Genomic DNA, 19693 nt, shown 5'->3' with positions numbered 1-19693 from the left:
CTCAAAAACAAAAGTAAAAGCTGTATACAAACACACTGTGATGCGCCATGTTTGTTTATGTTTGAGGTAGTCACATGAAACTACCATGCAGACAGTAACCCGTTACACGTCACTGTTCGGCTCTCAGGTCAGTGGAAAAACACGGCCAGTTTACTATAGGCTTCAGATTGCCCCGGCCGTGAACCAGTGGAGCACAGGCACGAAAACCATCGCAAATTTGGTGGAAAAGGGTTATGTGTAAGGCTCAGCGTGTGCTTCTCAGTTACTTGTCATACATTTGTCATCAAAAGAATTTCACAGTACACTAATTGCTGGGACATTCTCCCTGGAGCAACACTGGATTAAGAGGTTCCAAATTGTAGAAAATTCACACCGGGATTTCCATCTTTCTTTGTTCTTGTTACTTAAAGTGTTGTGGTCTTTAATTGATTTAAAATTTGTTATAATTGCCTGTTTTACCTTTTAATTGATTCTCCTTAATGATTGGTCCAAATCCTCTGTATTTTGGTTCTAAACAACTTTCTCAAAGACAGGCAGGTACAGTAAGTGAGCAGGAAATGCTGCTTTTTGTTGTGATGGATAAATTAAGTTTGCCTTTTTGATTTATGTTCATGCTCTGTATATTTGTTTCCAGTGGTGTAAAGGCCACAAAGAAGAAAAAGTCTATTTAGTTACTTAAAAACTGTCTTAACCTGACATAAAGCTCCCTTTCTGAACATCAGCCATGTGAAAAAAGCCCTTCATCTTTCTTCTGTGGCCTGTGCCATAGGCCTGCTTGCTCTGTGAAATAAGCAGTGCTAACAGAGGACATGGGTTAAATGATTATATCCCCTCTGATGCAAAGGACACAAAGAGTGCATTTGTCCGCATGAGGAGCTGGCATGACAGACTACACTCTCCAAACCAGACCACAAATCCCGCCCTGTTCGGCCATCTCAAACACACATAACACTCAAAGAGTGGGGAGCGAGCGATGTTACTCTTGTAAGGTAGGAAGGGACTGATGTAACAGATGTCTGAATGTGAGTCACAGCGTGCAAGTTATAAACTACTAACCGCAGCTGAAGCTGAGAACCACATCCTGGTACAAGAGAACTAGACCTAGCTGAAGAACCAGTCAGTGCCCTCTGACTAAACACATGACAAAAGAGAAGTGTTTGAATGTGGGGATGCCAGACAGAAAACCGTTTTGTTATTTGTGAACCTTACCCAATATATCAACCACAACTTTGGATCTGTATGAATGTTTTTATTAAAAGTATCCTCTGTCTGTTCTCATAGCCGCCTCAATAACAAGCTCACTTTTTGTATTGGTACTGTACTGGTACTTGGTACTTGTATTGGCACATTTGTGTGAATGGATAGTTCACCCAAAAATTACAGTGGACCACAAATGGGAATGTTACACAGTATCAGGGCTCAGTAGTAAGGTTTTTGTTTCTGCTGGTACAGTTGGGCCAGTAGTTCAGATTTTTACTTGTTCTGCCATTTGCACTGGCCCCACCAAAATACTTTTTACATGCACCAGAAAAAGAAATCATTGCATGATTTCCTTAGAAGAAAAAAAAAAAAAAACATTTATGTAAATTGGTTTTTAATTTGCAATAATAACTGAAAATCATATAGCTATAATGTAACATTATGAAAGCTATATCATAAACACTTTTACTCAAATACTTTTGCAACAAAACGTTACTGATTGGTTTATCATTTTCAGTCTATTCATTCTGATGCTTCTAAGACTATCACAAGTCATTCTCCCAATTTAGATAAACCTTGTCTACTAGCCAGCTAGATTGTTATCTTGGTTACTTTTTTAGATCAGCAGAATTTACAGCAACAATGGTACAGAAAATCAAATGTGTAAGTTTGCAAGTCATAAAAACACATATACACCGAATGCAAGATTGCACTGGCCCGAAACTCTCTCGCACTGGCCACAGGCTAGCGGGCCATCCTTACTGTTGAGACTAGGGATGTGCAGAATGACTAATTTCACTGACGCTCAAACTAAACTTTTGGAGTCAAGTAGTCTAAAAAGTAAGAAACCCTCAGAAAACAGTAAAAAAAAAAAATATTGAGTTTATGTGACCCAATTAAAATATTAATCTATTCCAACAGCCAAATCCGACACTAAATTCCGTTGAAAAGGGGCATTTATCTGTGACGTGCTTGCCTTGCATTATGATCATTGTACATTAAATATAGAACATGACACGCATTCACTGAATCAATCTTCGAGAATACAAGCATATTTATTGAAAACAATTAAATGAATAGTGCAGAACCAATAAAGCAACCCAGCCTGTTCTAAACGGGATTCACCAAGTAAACAAGACATTGTTGAAAACAATTAACAGGTAAGCCAAATCTATGAGTGAAAGAAAAATGCACGATGGGCATTAGCCTGTGATCTAATATGACAGCTGTTCAGTTAAGAACATTTACCAATAACAGTTACGATGAAAAAAAAATTAGCTAGGATAGAAAAAATAGGCCTGTGAGAGATGTAAAATAAACCAAATGTATTGTCTTAAACATGAAGTGCACACAATGACACAATAAAATTATGATTTAACCCGTTAAGCAGTCGGCACATAATTGAAAATAGCCTTCTTGATCAGCAAGGGCAAAAAAGGGGATACCTAGCCTAAAATAGTCCTTTTCTAGGCTACTTAATCAAAAGCATAAATTTTGATGAGCAAAATTAACTTATCAACATGGTCCGGCCAAAGGCGGAACCTGACTCACCTGAGGCGATTATCCTGCACTTGAAAAAGCCAGCTCGGTGGGAAAATAACTTGCAAGCACGCACAGATTTAAAGAAGACTCAAATGTGAAAACGTTTTGGAAATCTATTTCCCGCACCACCACCAAAGTAAATTATATAGTTACTTTGCTCATCTTGCGAGAGGACATTTTTCAGTGCGCGCTGCCAGGGAGAGAGGGAAGCACATGAAGCCTAAGGTGAAATGAAACTTTGTATACATCTGCTCCAGATATCCTCTTTTTTAATAATGTTTCTATTATCAATTATATTTCAAATATGTAACATTAACATGACAGTAATTTACGTGCAGACTTTGTACTAATATAAAGCCAAACGTAAATGTGTAAAAATGTTGAACAGTTTAATGGGGAAAAATACTGACCGATTTGTAATTCTAGTTAATTCCGTTTGGTTGAATAGTTGATTAGTCTGAGTATGTTGGTTGTCCATATAAGTGAATGGTGACTGAAGCGGTTATTCTGCCTAACATCTCCTTTTGTTTTCCACAAAAGAAAGAAAGTGATACAGATGCATCTGTTTTAAATAATTTCCGACCAATCTCTGTCTTACCCTTTATTTCCAAAATAATGGAAAAGATTGCGCTTATGCAGCTTCAGGTATTTCTAAAGAACAACCAAATTTTTTAAACCTTTCAGTCTGGTTTTAAATTTTCACATTGGACAGAATCTGATCTTCTTAAAGTTTTAAATGACATTTTAGTAGCTACAGATTCAGGTGACACTGTGATTTTAGTTCTTTTAGATCTGACTTCAGTGTTTGATACTGTTGATCATGCTATACTGCTGTCCAGACTATAATCATGAGTGGGCATAAAAGGAAATGTTCTTAAATGGTTTAAATCCTATTTAACTGATGGAACATTCTCTGTCAAGCTGGGTAAATTTATCTCTTCTGTGGCCCGCCTTACCTGTGGTGTGCCACAGGGCTCTATTCTTGCACCAGCACTTTTTTCTCTATATACAGTGCATATGTACATGTGATTTTATTCGTTTTTTATTTTTAATACATTTGCAAAGATTTCAAACAAACTTCTTTCACATTGTCATTATGGGGTATTATTTGTAGAATTTTGAGGAAAATAATGAATTTAACCCATTTTGGAATAAGGCTGTAACATAACAAAATGTGGTAAAAGTGAAGCGCTGTGAATACTTTCCGGATGCACTGTATGCTCCCTCTGGGTTCCATTATCAGAAAGCATGGTATCTCCTACCACTTCTATGCTGATGACACTCAAATCTACTTACCGGTTAAACAAAATGACCACATTGCAATACAATCTCTTCTAGCTTGCCTGGAGGAAATAAAAGGTTGGCTAGCCAAAAACATTTTATTTTTGAATGAAGATATGTCAGAAGTGATTGTCTTTGGTCCTACAGACAATTTTGATGTCAGTAATGCTGATTGTGGAAATCTTAATGCTTTTTTCTCTCCTCAAGTATGGAACCTGGGTGTCCAGTTTGATAGCCAGCTGAAATTTGACAAACATATTAGTGCTGTCATAGGTTCCAGTTTCTTTCAGCTATGTCTACTCTCTAAAGTTAAACCCTTTTTGTCAGAGAAAATGTTAGAGATAGCAGTTCATGCCTTCATCATTTCTCGTCTGGACTACTGTAATTCTCTCTATTGTGGGATTTAAAAAATCTATAATTGCTCGACTCCAATTAGTCCAAAATGCAGCAGCAAAATTTCTCAAAGGAGGTCGGAAGTATGATCACGTTACCCCCATTTTAAAATCACTTCACTGTCTGGCGGTTCAAGCTAGAACTGATTTTAAAATTCTCTTGTTTGTTTATAAATCGTTACACAACCAAGCTCCCAGTTACTTGTCAGACTTACTACATCCTTACAATCCACCTAGAAGTCTGAGATCCAGTGATCAGTATCTCCTCGATGTCCCACGCTCGAGGCTAAAGCACAGAGGAGGGGGAGCCTTTTCGGTTGTGGGTCCTATTTTATGGAATAGTTTGCCTATCAGTATCGGATTGTCACCTTCAATATCTGTTTTAAATCTTCTCTTAAAACTCATCTCTTTTCACTGGCTTTTAATAGTATGTAATGTCCTGGTCTTGAATCGTTGTGTGTTTTTATGATTTTGTACTGTACAGCACTTTGGTCAGCCTTAATGCTGTTTTTAAATGTGCTATATAAATAAAAGAACTTGAACTTGATACAGGTTTGGAACAACATAAGGGTTGAATACATGATGACAGTTTTCATTTTTGCATGAACCATCCCTATAAGATGAATATGTAGCTCTGTTTGTTCATAAGGGGAGCAATAGATGTTCAAAGAGGTTCCTCATCGCTAGAGGAAAGGAAATTCTCAACTTCCTGTGTGAAGTTTCATATCCCCCAATACCCAGTATATTCCTCAAAAAGTGCAAAACATTAACATAATCACAGGAAGTAGGCATTTTAAAACCAATGAGTCAGGTCATATGACTTCAGAACGTGCCAACAGGGTGAAAATCAATTTTCTTGGAAGACATTTCTTTATTGTGAACTCAGGCATTGAATTCAACTGTCCACCAGTGATTTCTTATAGAGTCAACGCCAGATCGCGCCACATATTTGACTGAAGTAAGCCACTGAAGACTTTTTCCAAGACAATGGAAGCATCTGAGCGCAGACCACAGTCATCAAATTACAGACAGTCTGTACACATGATCTACACAGTTCCATAAGGAAATCTGCTGTGTAATGGCTAAAGCTATCATCTTCCCTCAGGCAAAATAAACACATAAAAATACTATCTGCTTACTAGTGTTTTAAGAAAACTAGCCTACTGCTTTTATGACTTCCCTTGAAATTAAGGAAGGAAGTTTGAGAAGCCTTGAACTTGGAGATAAATTAGAGCTGAATCATCAAATTATTGCTGATGGAGGACCAGGCATAAACTCTTTTATAGCTACAAACTTGATGGGACAGTTCTCCCAAAAATGAAAATCCTCTCATCATTTATTCACCCTCATGCCATCCCAGATGTGCATGACTTTCTTCTGCTGAATTCAAACAAAGATTTTTAGAAGAATATCTCAGTTCTGTTGGTCCATTCAATGCAAGTGAATGGGTGCCAGAACTTTGAAGCTCCAAAAAGCACATAAAGGCAGCAAAAAAGTAATCCATACAACTCCAGTTGTTGAATCCATGACTTCAGAATCAATATGATAGGTATTGGTTAGAAACTGATCAATATTTAAGTCCTTTTTGTCTTAATTATTGGATGGTTTCTCACCCACACCATTCATATCACTTCTGAAGAGATGGATTAAACCACTGAAGTCGTATTGATTACTTTTATGCTGCCTTTATGTGTTTTTTGGAGCTTCAAAGATTTGGTCACCATTCACTTGCATTGTATGGACCTACAGAGCTGAGACATTCTTCTAAAAAAACTTTGTGTTCAGCAGAAGAAAGACATGCACATCTGGGATGGCATGAGGGTGAGTATATGATGAGAGAACTTACATTTTTGGGTGTTTTACAATTGAATTATAAATGAGAATACTACCCACCTATCAGCATAAACTCTCTAACTTAGTAAGGAAATCTTCTAACACTGATAGTCAACACGAACACTGGGAAGCAGAACTATACTATTATAATTCATGTGCTGTCTATATCTCTAATTACAGTAGCATTAGGCTATTCTAATGAGTTCAGCTTCTTATTTTTAAGCAGAAGCTGCCATCCAAAGACATTAAAGTGCATTGTTTGTTGTGACAGCTCATCCTGCCATTAATTGCCTCTAAGAAACAATACTGCTTGAACAGAACTGCTCTTGCCAACTTTCTATCTCTACTGTGCTCCATCAAAGCACTTCAGAGAGATGCCAAGCCTATGGGGCTGCATCCTACTCTCTCTCTCCACCAGCTGAAACAGGTTTTGAAGGTGTATTAGTGTTTTGACTTCTATAGGATCAGATCCTGCACCCCAGCAAACTATCTCTAAACGTTCCCGTTCAATTGCATTCAGTTAGTCTGGAAAACAAAAGGTGCATGCTATAAATAAATGCAGCAGGGTTTGAGAACACATCCCATCCCTGATTGTCTCCTAAGTGCTTGCCAGCATCTCTGAGAGGGGGATCATCCAAAGAGATACGCACCATCTGCCACTTCACTCCCTCCCCTTTACAATTCATAATCCCCTTTAAAACATCAACTGTCCCGCAAGTGAAAGCTTATGCAAAAACTCAATAGGATCACTTCGTTACTAAAACAAAACAAAACAAAACAATGCTCTACTGAATTTGCATGTCTTTATTCGTTCATCTGGTAGGTTTGGCAAAGGCGGAGACCTCCATCCACACTCCCCAGAGGGCTGTAAAAGACCATTTTTACCTTTAATCGTGTTGATCACACTGTTCCCGTCCTTGATCACATCCTTGAGGAACTTGCTAGTTCTTTCCAGTTCGTTTTCGTAGCATTTTAGTCTCTCTCTGAAATCAGGACTGTCGGAGTAGCAGTCGCTGAACTCGAGTGGAGGATGCCCCATTATCTCCCCTTTTGATCGATCAGTCAAGAGTACCGGCCTTTTCTTATCAGTAAAGTGCACAGATCATGAACGGCGTATCTTTTGATCAATCGCTTGTATTAGTCAAGTTAATTCCGATTAATTGGTTTCGATAAAGTTCCCCATTTTTGACACAGTGGATGATATGCAGTTGCAAAAAAATATTTCAGCGCTCTCCTTGTGCACGCGATGTTGCTGTACAAACTATTGCATTTGAGTATGATGAATGACAAAGTAGAGCTTACAAGTACTGATAAAGAAAGTACTTGTGTTTCTATACTTTTCCTTGTTGTGGGAGCGGAGTGACTAGTAAACGCGGGCAGGGCCACATACTGAGTACTCCCACATCATTGGGCGGGAAATGTTACTTGATAGATAATCTTCACCGTTTCCTAAGGGACATACAGGTTTATTCCTCTAGAGGGAGCATGGGGGCTCACAAAGCCAAATCCTCCATTGAGTTGCATTCAAATCTCTGGACGTTGTTTTGTTTTACTGCTGGCATTTTTCATTAAAACGTATAAACGTTCAAATGTGTTAATTTCAAGGATTTTTGCTTGCGATGCATATTGAAGTCCGCCTCAAAAATATTTACAAAATGATTTATTTTAAAAAAAATCTCATCAAGTTACGACGAAGGGCTGCAATTGGTCCATCCTGATCAGCGCTGAGAAAAGTGACAAGTACCGAGTGACAACAGCTTCATCGTTCTGTTTTCAGCAGTTGTCTAAACTAAATATCCCAATTAAATAATGACAATAAGCGTTTCTAATTAGGGTGACAATACGTCCTCTTTTTCCCGGACATGTCCTCTATTTCGGACCTTAAAAAAGCGTCCGGCCGGGATTTCTAAATTTGAGAAAATGTCCGGGATTCGGCTTTAGTTGCATTATGATGTGCACTTCATTGGGTCACTTCATTGTGTGTGCGCGCATATTTGCATTGCTTTGTAAATCCCGCCTTCTCGCGCACCAATTGGTCGATTATAAGACGCTTGCAGCAACTATTGGCCACATTCCTGCCTGTCAATCTCTCTGCAGACACGCGAAGCGCTGTTGTGTTCAGCATCAAACAGTTGCTTGACAGTAGCAGCAAATGACAGCAGAGTGGAAACAATGCCCAAACGAAAGTGCAAATTTACAGAAGATTTGCACACAAAATTCCCATGCTTTCGACCAGGTCGAGGTCCGTGGGAAGCAGAATGTATGACATGTAAAGCTGGCACTTATGTGTCAGTTGCTAATAAAGGTGCAAGTGATTTAGAAGCACACATTAGCTCTGTGAAGCATAAAGGGTCAGCAAAAGGTGAAAGTTCATCAGGTAAATAAACGGACTACTTTTTGCGACCAGGTAAAATTGTTATCACATGGCTTCATTTTCCATGGCCATTCAAAATAATAGTAATTGTAAAGGAAGGTACACTCATGGCATCAAATATTTTATTTTAGTACATGGACATTCAAAAGAATGTTGGAAATTTTTATTTATTTATATATATTTATGTTATGCTAATAGAGTCTCTTTTTCACTGTATTAAAGTTTGCATTCATAGCAACACTGTTTTGAACCCTATTATTCCACCCCACCCCACCTCAGTTTAAACATATATGACATAACACAATAGACAATAATGACATTTAAACAGCTAAACGTTTCCACTTGGCTACTTAAAGGTGCACTCAGTAATTTTTTCTCATTAAAAAAGTTTTACTCCTAAAGAAATGAATTGTTATTTTGAAGCATATGACTAAAATCATGAGCACTCACATGAGATGAGGACTTTAGTCATATCAGTAACCTTATAAAAGCTGTTTTGTTCTACATGGGGCAGGGGCGCCCTCATAGGGGCTGCCATTTTAGAATCACATGACCATCTGAATACTACTTGCTTAATCTCAATAACCGTCTTGTTATTGGTCACTTTCACGATTGGGTTAAATTAATCATGGCTGACTGAGAATAGTGAATTTCTTCAACAGCATCTGTAACAGAAAACTATTGATTTTGAAAGATGCTGCATCCACATCAATAGGTGTCACTGAAAGTCCAAGATGACACAAACAATACGTTTCTTAGTGCACCTTTAAAGATTCAGTGAGCCTTACATATGAAATTTTATGAATCAAAGAAATTAACGACAAGAGCTACTCCATACTTTAATTGTTTACCTACACATACTTTCAGGATTCACTTTACTTTTAAAGTTTGTTGAATTTGAAGCATATGAATAAAATCATGAGCACTCACATGAGATGAGGACTTTAGTCATATCAGTATAATTGTTATGATTAGGCTATTATTATTATTATTATTATTATTATTATTATTACTACTACTACTACTACTGCTGCTATTTCTGTTTGTGAATATGGTATTTTCCATTTATGATAAACTAATTAATTACAGAATTTTGTTCAAAACTCTTGTTAAAAATACTTTCCAGAGTTACCCGAACCTTCAATGTTGTGAATTTAAATACTAAATGCTCAATGTCACACCAAAAAATTTGGTATTCCTACATTCAAAGAATAACTGATTTATGGTAACTTCCTCTATATTACAGAGCACACGTGTCTCCATGTCTCTGAAAAATCTTGAGATTACTTAATTCACTGAGTAGATTTTCTTTAACTTTATTGGTGAGACAGTTTTAATGGATAACATCCAAACATCTTTCCATTCAATTGTATTATACTTTAAATTCAAGTATGCTTTTCATCTGGGTCACAATATATTTCTGCTCATAATTCTGATAAAATCAGAATAACTATCATAATATTACAGGCTTAGCGGCCTGTTGGCATTTTTGACGTCACACATCCGATGACGTATCTGTGTCCGTGTAAAGATGGCGGAAGCAGAGGAGTCCAGCAAGCCTTTGGTAAGACACAAAACACGCTTTAAAACACTTAAACGTCTTGAAAATACATTGTCAGCTTTTCCAGAGTGTCTGTGTTTTTGTTTGTATGAGAAGCGACCCTGTGCTGGCGTGGATGCTTGAGAAGGTGTAAATCTGTCATTAAAGCTCTGCTGGTGTACATGTAACGCATGTACAGGCAGATGGTCGTTTCTCAGCTCATCAGAACATATTCCATATAATTTACTCCCTCAAACGAAGTTTTAAACGTCGTACAAAGGCCTTATTGATACATTTGCTATTTTCTTTGTGAAACTGTAGTACGTCTTTGACAGCGCAATGCTAGCAAACGAATGTAAACAATGCGAGTGTGGAACATCTGCAGTCTGAAACTGCTGACACGCACTGTCTTTTAGCATTTTAAAATGTGGAGATATATACTGTGTTATGCAGGGATTTTCAACCATTACAGATCTCACAGAATTAAAATGTACAATTTTCAACAGGTAATAATTTTTCCATTATGCGTATATGCCCTAGATTCATCGCGTAACTGTATTTTCCGTCAGATATATTGTTTTAATACGTTATATTAGTTTTATATATATATGTTTTTATTTACAGTTTCATATGTCATATTTGTTTCAGACTTTTAATGGTGATTTATTGCTCTGTAGTGGTTCGATGCGTTTCTCTATGATCATATATGGTCTTCTTGCATTGCGCAAACATTTGTGCTTCTAGACATGAAGATTTTATTGTATTCCATTGGGTTTGGAAGAGTTCATCATGAAAGTTTGCTATTCTACAGATCTCTGTGGTTTGTCTCCATATATCTGATGGAACTCTGTGGATGTGAAATGAGTAGGACATCAGTGCTGTATCCCCATTTACTGCATGGTATCACATTAATGTGTGTGGCAACAACACACAATCCTGAAAACACATTAGGCAGTTGGGGATCTGTGGTCAGGAGCAATTCCTAGCCTTCTGTATTTGTTGGTTCAGATAAACCTGAACTGCATGCAAATGGTTTGGTTGTCCAGATATTTATCATAACTGTGATTTAAAATGTCTTTCCTCATGTCACAGTTTGCAGGTTTGTCTGACATTTCAATCTCAGATGACATCCCAGTGGAGGGGGACATATCGGTGCCAGTGGGCACACATAATACAGATGATGATCTCTCGACTTTGGATGAGCCAGTCAAAGACACCATTGTAAGTGAACCCCTTCATTACAGAGCAGTGAAATATCAATATTTTGGCCTGGCTGATTAATCAGCTGATGTTTTGACTCTTGACATTTGGACAATTCCATTTTTTTTTAATCCAATCTTTAAGACACTGTTCGCACCGTCATTTTGGAAATGATGAAATCAGATGTTTTTATTTTTTTTATTTATTTTTTTTAGACAGACTGTGTAGTCAATATCTGGGATATCTCCATTGGTTGCCATAGTAATGTGTCAGCCGGAAGAGTAGTTGTCATTGTGGTAGAGGTGCTTAACTCATGCGGTGCATTACTGGACTTTACACATTCATGCATACTGTATGCTGGATCCAAAACAGCTCCCTTGTTCACTCAATGTCTATTTACTTAATAGTGAATGCCATTATATGGGCAAAGAGTCAGCGAAAAAGAGAATTTCAAGCAACACACAAATGTTTTTTTTTTTGTTTGTTTTTTTTTTTTTTTAATTGAGGAAATTCAAATTATGTAAATTTTTATCTTATATAAACAAAATTTCTATATGTCTAATGTTTTTTATAATTAAATTACATTTATCATGTTTATAAATTGGTAATCTGCTATATAGACATTAACAGTGGCATCTGCCAGTAAAAACCCAAAATAGTCGACCGTTAAAAGAGACCAGCATGGATTTAAGGAGCTCCAGAAATATTATGACAAGCCCCATGTGCATAGTGCAACATATTTAATTAGTCATGAAGCTAGGGGCGAACTGGCCATCTGGGCAATGTTGGCTGGCCCACTGCCACGCAAGTGCAATTATAAAGAAATAACGATCAGGACCAGCCGTCCTAAAGCTGACACATGCGGCCGTCTATGGCACAAAAGTGCACATGTGAATTCCATTTATATTAAAATGATCAATAAATATTTAAAAATGTTGTCAATATCAATGACTTATTTTGAAATTGACTTTGATATGCGGCACCTTTTATTGATGCGATCTGACCGTGCAACATACCTGGGTCCGGTTGCACCAGCTATACGTAAGTTAAAACTTAGCCTAGTTGTGGCGTAAATGGGCACTAAGTCACAATTTACGCACTACTAAATATTTGAGCGTTGCACCGTTAAACTTAGGTAGAACGTAACCCTACGTATAAACTAAATATTTACAGAAGACTCCGACCAGGAGAAACTGATGAAATAAAAAAGCAGACTCATTTTTATGACATCAGTGAGCTCATGTTTTGCGTGACAGGCATCAATCATTTCAACATACAGTATGATGTTGACATTTACACTCGTTTACATATATGGGAGAGAAAAAAAATCTTTTAACCATGAAATCGATCTAACGGTGCAGTTTTCAGGATGCGTCGCTCGGTGTCAAGTTTCAACACATTCAAAATATATATAGAATATTCAAATTAAATAAATGTCTGTTTTTCCAGCCTGTTGTATTAGTATTTATTTATCACCCCTTATTTATTTTAGATATAGTTCCATGCTATTTATCAAATTACTTTTATTATCGTATTTTAATGGGCATATAATTTATTACAGCTGACAGTTACGTGAGCAAACAAGGTTTGAACATCATCCTTAAGATCAAACTGAAGTTCACGGCTTTTTAACTCTTCTGTGTACAAATCTGAAGGCTGTTTATTGGATCAATACAGGTAAACGTCACATTATGCGACTACGCATTACTTTGCAGAGAACTTACGACCTACTAGCTAAGTCTTGCCTTAAGAACAGGTTGTGCAACCAAATTAAGCACTGACTTAGTTACTAAGCCCTTAGTGTGAACTTTACGTCCCAAATTACCTGAGAACCTACGCACAGCTGGTGCAACCCTACCCTGGACCACATTATTTTACATACAAAGCACAATAATGATGACAACCAAAAACAACATATTGAGGATAATTGGTGATAGGAGAAACAAGTGCACACAGAACATTACAGTGAGACAAGGTAAGAGTATGAATAGACATACAAATAATAGGACATATAACACATTAAACACCCTGCTAAATAATGCTGAGGGGGGTTTGGGGAGGTATTGCGTGTCATGAAAGTGCGAACGCAAGCCTATGATCTGTGTTCCAGGACTACTATCGGGTCCTTGAGTAACACATAACGTGCAGGTAAGGGCAGCTGGTGAAGTTTTTGGTGCCCCCCTAGGGTAAGATGCCGCCCACCCCCAGGGAGTTGGTGCCCTACGCAGACTGCGTAATATGCATATAGGGAGTGGCGGTACTGATTGTCATCAGTGTCTTACGTTGTGACGTACTTTCTTCATCTAACTAGTTCAAAAACATCTTGTGTAGCTGTAATTATTATACTTTATACTATTATACTATGCTAAACGGAACGTTTCCATGACCCCATTTCAGCTGAGACACTAGTTTATTTGCACTTCTAGAAAAAAAGCTGAGAGATGATTAAAATCTTAAAAAAAAAAAAAAACATGCTGACTTGTCACAGCACCTAAAATACACACTTTCCATTGTACTTTCATGTACATTTAACCTAACATCAACATGTTGGGAAAAAAAGTTCTTGGACATGTTATTTGTCTGAGCTATAAAGTGCTTCTTTTTTATTGCTTTATCTTAAAAAAAAAAAAAAAAAATCCACTTATCTCTTTTGCAGTGGTTCTACAGATGTTTTGAAGTTATGACAATTTTCGCACCGGTGGGTCCCATTGTCATGAATTGCCTAGGACCCCACAAACACACGGGCCGGCCCTGGTAATGATAATATTGCATCTCCTTTCCTTCCGCCCATGGTTCAACACAAAAATTTGAAATTGAGCCATAAAATGAAATCATAAAGCTGCTGTGTTATGGTGTGGTGTGTTGAGGGCCAGGTGTAGTGTGCCACTCTGGGCCAGAAATTCCAGGGCCAATTTTTAGTCCCAGTCTGCCTCTGCTTGAAGCCATGTAATTAACAGTAGTGCTGTTTTAGTTTAAGCAGTGTTCTTACTCTCTCTTTGCTGTTTTTATGTCTCAGCTGAGGGATTTGAGAGCCGTTGGGCAGAAGTTTGTCCATGTGATGTACCCCAAGAAAAGTTCTGCGTTACTCAGAGACTGTGAGTCAATCATTCATATTTCATCAATCACAAATGACTTATTAACAATCACAGATTACAGAGCATGTTGGCATTTATTATACGTATTTATAAGCACATTAGTCATCTACCCCTGTCATGTTGAAACCCATCTAAATCTGTCTGTATGTGTTCTCTAATTTTTAGGGGACCTATGGGGACCTCTCCTCCTCTGTGTCACCCTGGCTTTGTGAGTATTAAAGGGTCATGAAATCCCCTGTTTCAGCACTGATCAGTTCTCGCTACAGTTTTTATAAAATGCCAGGGAAAGTGGGTGTTGTCAGCAGCATAGTGAACCCCCCAATAGCATAGAGAACACAACTCTCTGTCTGATCCAGGCAACATTATTTCACTAATGCACTTTTTTCATGTGTTATGTAAAACTGCTTATTTTTATGGACTTTCAGGCTTTTCACACTATGATTTTCAGCTTTACTAATCTTCAGAGGATCAGATACAGCAATCACTTTTCATATGAAGTTCTTGAATCTAATATAGTCAACACCACTGAGATGTCTGTGTGTATCCCAGAATGTTGCAGGGTGGATCAACTGACAGCGAGGAAGATGGCAGGCCACAGTTTGCAGAGGTTTTTGTCATCATCTGGTTCGGTTCTGTAATCATCACCCTAAACTCCAAACTCTTAGGAGGAACTATGTGAGTGTACAGTCCAATTTGTTGTGTATATTTAATTGGTTAGATGATAAATAACATGGATATGAACTTTTCCATTATACAGGTGCATCTCAATAAATTAGAATGTCGTGGAAAAGTTCATTTATTTCAGTAATTCAACTCAAATTGTGAAACTCGTGTATTAAATAAATTCAATGCACACAGACTGAAGTAGTTTAAGTCTTTGGTTCTTTTAATTGTGATGATTTTGGCTCACATTTAACAAAAACCCACCAATTCACTATCTCAAAAAATTAGAATATGGTGACATGCCAATCAGCTAATCAACTCAAAACACCTGCAAAGGTTTCCTGAGCCTTCAAAATGGTCTCTCAGTTTGGTTCACTAGGCTACACAATCATGGGGAAGACTGCTGATCTGACAGTTGTCCAGAAGACAATCATTGACACCCTTCACAAGGAGGGTAAGCCACAAACATTCATTGCCAAAGAAGCTGGCTGTTCACAGAGTGCTGTATCCAAGCATGTTAACAGAAAGTTGAGTGGAAGGAAAAAGTGTGGAAGAAAAAGATGCACAACCAACCAAGAGAACTGCAGCCTTATGATTGTCAAGCAAAATCGATTCAAGAATTTGGGTGAACTTCACAAGAAATGGACTGAGGCTGGGGTCAAGGCATCAAGAGCCACCACACACAGACATGTCAAGGAATTTGGCTACAGTTGTCGTATTCCTCTTGTCAAGCCACTCCTGAACCACAGACAACGTCAGAGGCGTCTTACCTGGGCTAAGGAGAAGAAGAACTGGACTGTTGCCCAGTGGTCCAAAGTCCTCTTTTCAGATGAGAGCAAGTTTTGTATTTCATTTGGAAACCAAGGTCCTAGAGTCTGGAGGAAGGGTGGAGAAGCTGCCCAAGTTGCTTGAAGTCCAGTGTTAAGTTTCCACAGTCTGTGATGATTTGGGGTGCAATGTCATCTGCTGGTGTTGGTCCATTGTGTTTTTTGAAAACCAAAGTCACTGCACCCGTTTACCAAGAAATTTTGGAGCACTTCAGGCTTCCTTCTGCTGACCAGCTTTTTAAAGATGCTGATTTCATTTTCCAGCAGGATTTGGCACCTGCCCACACTGCCAAAAGCACCAAAAGTTGGTTAAATGACCATGGTGTTGGTGTGCTTGACTGGCCAGCAAACTCACCAGACCTGAACCCCATAGAGAATCTATGGGGTATTGTCAAGAGGAAAATGAGAAACAAGAGACCAAAAAATGCAGATGAGCTGAAGGCCACTGTCAAAGAAACCTGGGCTTCCATACCACCTCAGCAGTGCCACAAACTGATCACCTCCATGCCACGCCAAATTGAGGCAGTGATTAAAGCAATAGGAGCCCCTACCAAGTATTGAGTACATATACAGTAAATGAACATACTTTCCAGAAGGCCAACAATTCACTAAAAATGTTTTTTTTTTTATTGGTCTTATGATGTTTTCTAATTTTTTGAGATAGTGAATTGGTGGGTTTTTGTTAAATGTGAGCCAAAATCATCACAATTAAAAGAACCAAAGACTTAAACTACTTCAGTCTGTGTGCATTGAATTTATTTAATACACGAGTTTCACAATTTGAGTTGAATTACTGAAATAAATGAACTTTTCCACGACATTCTAATTTATTGAGATGCACCTGTATATAACATCAAGACTCTAGGTTGAAATTTCGATCAAGTTTCTGTCAAATAAGGGAAAGTGTGTAGTTTTAGATGATGTAACCAAAGCTCAAACCATATCGTTACTCCTACTCATTTATTTTTCTTCTTAAAGTGTTAATTCACCCAAAAATTTAAATTCTCTTATTATTCACTTACCCTGATGCCATCCCAGATGTGCATGAGTGTCTTCAGCAGAACACAAATTAAGTTTTCTTTTTATTTTTTATTTATTTTTTTTTTTTAAATGTTGAAGCTCTGTAGGTCCTTATAATGTGTAAGTAAATGGGTGTCATCAGGCTGCTGGCTGTTTGATGGTCCAAAAGGCATATTTAGGCAGCATTAAAGTGATCCACACAATTCCAGTCAATCAATTAATGTATTCTGAAGCAAACTGATAGGTTGGTGTAAGAAACAAATAGATAATTCGTTTTTTTTTTTACTTTAAATAGTTGCTTCCGCCCAGCGCTGTATTTCTGTAACTGGTGTGATGTTCCTTCCTCTGTTGTGTACAAAGCACGCGCTTCCGACATCTCACCTTAACGCGCCATCACTGATGCGTCAACTGCTTGCAGGAAGCGATTTTTTTAAAAGTTAATAAAGTTTTAATTATCAATTTTTTTTATTTTGTTTTACACAAACTATTGATTTGCCTCAGAAGACATTAATTGTTCGACTGATGTCGTGTGGATTACTTTTATGCTGCTTAAATATGCCTTTTGGACAGTCAAACAGCCAGCCACCTGATGGCACCTGTTTACTTACATTATAAGGACCTACAGAGCTTCAACATTTTTCTAATGTTCTGCTGAAGAAAGACAGTCATGCACATCTGGGATGGCATTAGGGTAAGTGAATAATGAGAGAATTTTCATTTTTGGGTGAACCAACCCTTTAACTCTTTGTTTGTACAGATCATTCTTCCAGAGTCTGTGTGTGTTGGGATACTGTATTCTTCCTCTGACTGTGGCTATGATAGTTTGCCGCATTGTTCTGCTGGGGGGCTCAGGCGTCTTCAGTTTTGCTGTCCGTCTCATTGTTGTCACCACCTCCTTTGGCTGGTCAACATTTGGTAAGGACCAATAAAAATAATTTCTCCATTTTCAGCTATCCTAGAAGTCCAGAAATCTTGAGATATAGATGTTAAGATGTTAATAGAAACTACATTTGGAATCCTAAGAATTTTTCTGTTGGTGCACTCAATGTACTTTATTGGCCAAGTACCACAGGCAGTGCCTGCAGTGACCACTAGGTGGAAATGTAGGCTCTGATTCCCCTTACATCCCCTCTCTCTCTCTCTCTCTCTCTCTCTCTCTCTCTCTCTCTCTCTCTCTCTCTCTCTCTTTCTGTGAACTTCAGTTAGATTAAACTATGTTGCAGGCTTCACTGCAGTTTTGTTGCTGATGACACTCATTGTCTCTTTGTCACACATAGTCATTTGGGGAATTCAGTGAGATTTAGACTGAGACCAGAGTTGACCCAGTGACACAGTGTGTGTGTTATCCACAGCCTCCACAGCATTTCTTGCAGACAGTCAACCGGTCAACAGGAAAGCTCTGGTCGTGTATCCAGTGTTCGTGTTCTACTTTGTGATTGGTTGGATGGTCTTGACATTTTCGCCTTCTCATTAGCATACATATACCCTACGCCAATTGTGTATAGACTTTAATTCCTTCCCTTTACAAAGACCACCAGTAGATTGTCTGGAAGCTGGTCAGTGATTGGCCTAGAATCAAATGAGGCGGAGCACTTTGACTTTGAAGACTTATCAAGGGACAAACAGTGGAGAGTAAGTGGATTATTGATATCATTATCACTCCTCCCCATCCCTCATTCAGTTGGAGAAGGAGAGGAGGACATCCATTATTCTGCGCTACTTATTTAACAACAGTCTACGTCACTCTCAGTCTGTCAAACTACGGAAGCTGGCACCTTGTGTGTGTGTGTGTGTGTGTGTGTGTGTGTGAGAGAGTGGGAGAGAATATGTGAGTCTTGATGTGCGCAAATACGTGAATATGTTTTGTTACGTGTGAGGAACAACATTAGTGCCCTTTTTATTACTGTTACAGTCACACCCCTAACATGGAGACTAGATACTTTGTACTGTGTGTCAGGCATGGCTTTGTGCATAAAAAGCCATGTCGGTGTGCATATGCTTATTCAGGCACAGACATGTGATTGTGTGAGCGTGCATGTAATTGCTTGTGTGTTTGATTGAACAGTATGTCAGTTGCCTCTGCTGGGAGCTGTAAAATCCTCCTGGAGAATTATTCAGCTGTTATCAGGCTGCACATTCACTTCAGTTTTTACTAACAGAGGTCAGGTCTCTAAAACTCCCTTAATACACTGTGCACAACAACAGACCTGGAGAGGGCTGAACTTTTTTCTTTGGTGTTTTCTTTGTTCTGAATGATTTTTGTTTGGACATAAATTAAATGTATTTTGTTCTAAATGGTGGAGGAAGTTAAGACATTCCAGAATGAAATAAAAATTTACTTTCTAAGTGCAGCAGAGATGGGTTTTATTTGTCTGTCTGTCTCTATTTTTACATTTAAATGAATTTGGGAGAGAAACACATTTTCTGTCTGTGTGAGGTTCATTGATGTGACGCTCATTGTTTTGTGTGGATCAATCAAGTTATTCAAGCATATATTCAAAAATAAAAAGCATATATTCATCATTTTGATGGTTTTTTAGGAGCTTAAATTAAAAATGTCTAAGTAGTGTAAGCACGCATTGACCAAAAAAAAAAAAAAATCTCATTAAAAGCTGAAAGTCTTCAAAAAAAATTTGGGCATAAATAATTTAGAATAATCTTTTATTATTGTCCCTTAAAATAAGTGAAACAGTTTTGTTTTAAATTATTATTAATAATATTTGAAA

At 37.9% G+C, this 19693-nt stretch overlaps 2 protein-coding genes across 3 annotated transcripts in view; one reads left to right on the top strand and one right to left on the bottom strand.

The window, feature by feature from the left end:
* Window positions 1–7642, bottom strand: part of LOC127436417 (oligophrenin-1-like) — a 53732-nt gene extending 46090 nt beyond the window's left edge. The window contains exon 1 of the mRNA XM_051690539.1: window positions 7134–7642. Within this exon, the coding sequence (XP_051546499.1) occupies window positions 7134–7287 (154 nt within the window). The 5' untranslated portion in view covers window positions 7288–7642. The remainder of the gene's footprint in view (window positions 1–7133) is intronic.
* A 2494-nt stretch (window positions 7643–10136) lies between these two features.
* On the top strand, window positions 10137–19323 carry LOC127439981 (protein YIPF6-like). 2 transcript variants are annotated; one of them, XM_051696308.1, is made up of 7 exons: window positions 10137–10186; window positions 11255–11383; window positions 14379–14457; window positions 14623–14665; window positions 15007–15132; window positions 17725–17882; window positions 18320–19323. In XM_051696308.1, the coding sequence occupies exons 1-7, from the start codon at window positions 10154–10156 to the stop codon at window positions 18439–18441; spliced, it is 690 nt and encodes a 229-aa protein (XP_051552268.1). In that variant the 5' UTR covers window positions 10137–10153; the 3' UTR covers window positions 18442–19323. The 2 variants fall into 2 exon arrangements, with proteins under 2 accessions (XP_051552268.1, XP_051552271.1); XM_051696311.1 differs by having other exon boundaries at window positions 18245–19323.
* The last annotated feature ends 370 nt before the right edge of the window (window positions 19324–19693 follow it).

Source organism: Myxocyprinus asiaticus, chromosome 4, assembly GCF_019703515.2.
Source record: "Myxocyprinus asiaticus isolate MX2 ecotype Aquarium Trade chromosome 4, UBuf_Myxa_2, whole genome shotgun sequence".
Taxonomy (NCBI): Eukaryota; Metazoa; Chordata; class Actinopteri; order Cypriniformes; family Catostomidae; genus Myxocyprinus; species Myxocyprinus asiaticus.
The sequence above is the reverse complement of the archived record's forward strand: the minus strand, read 5'-3'. Positions and strand labels throughout refer to the sequence as shown.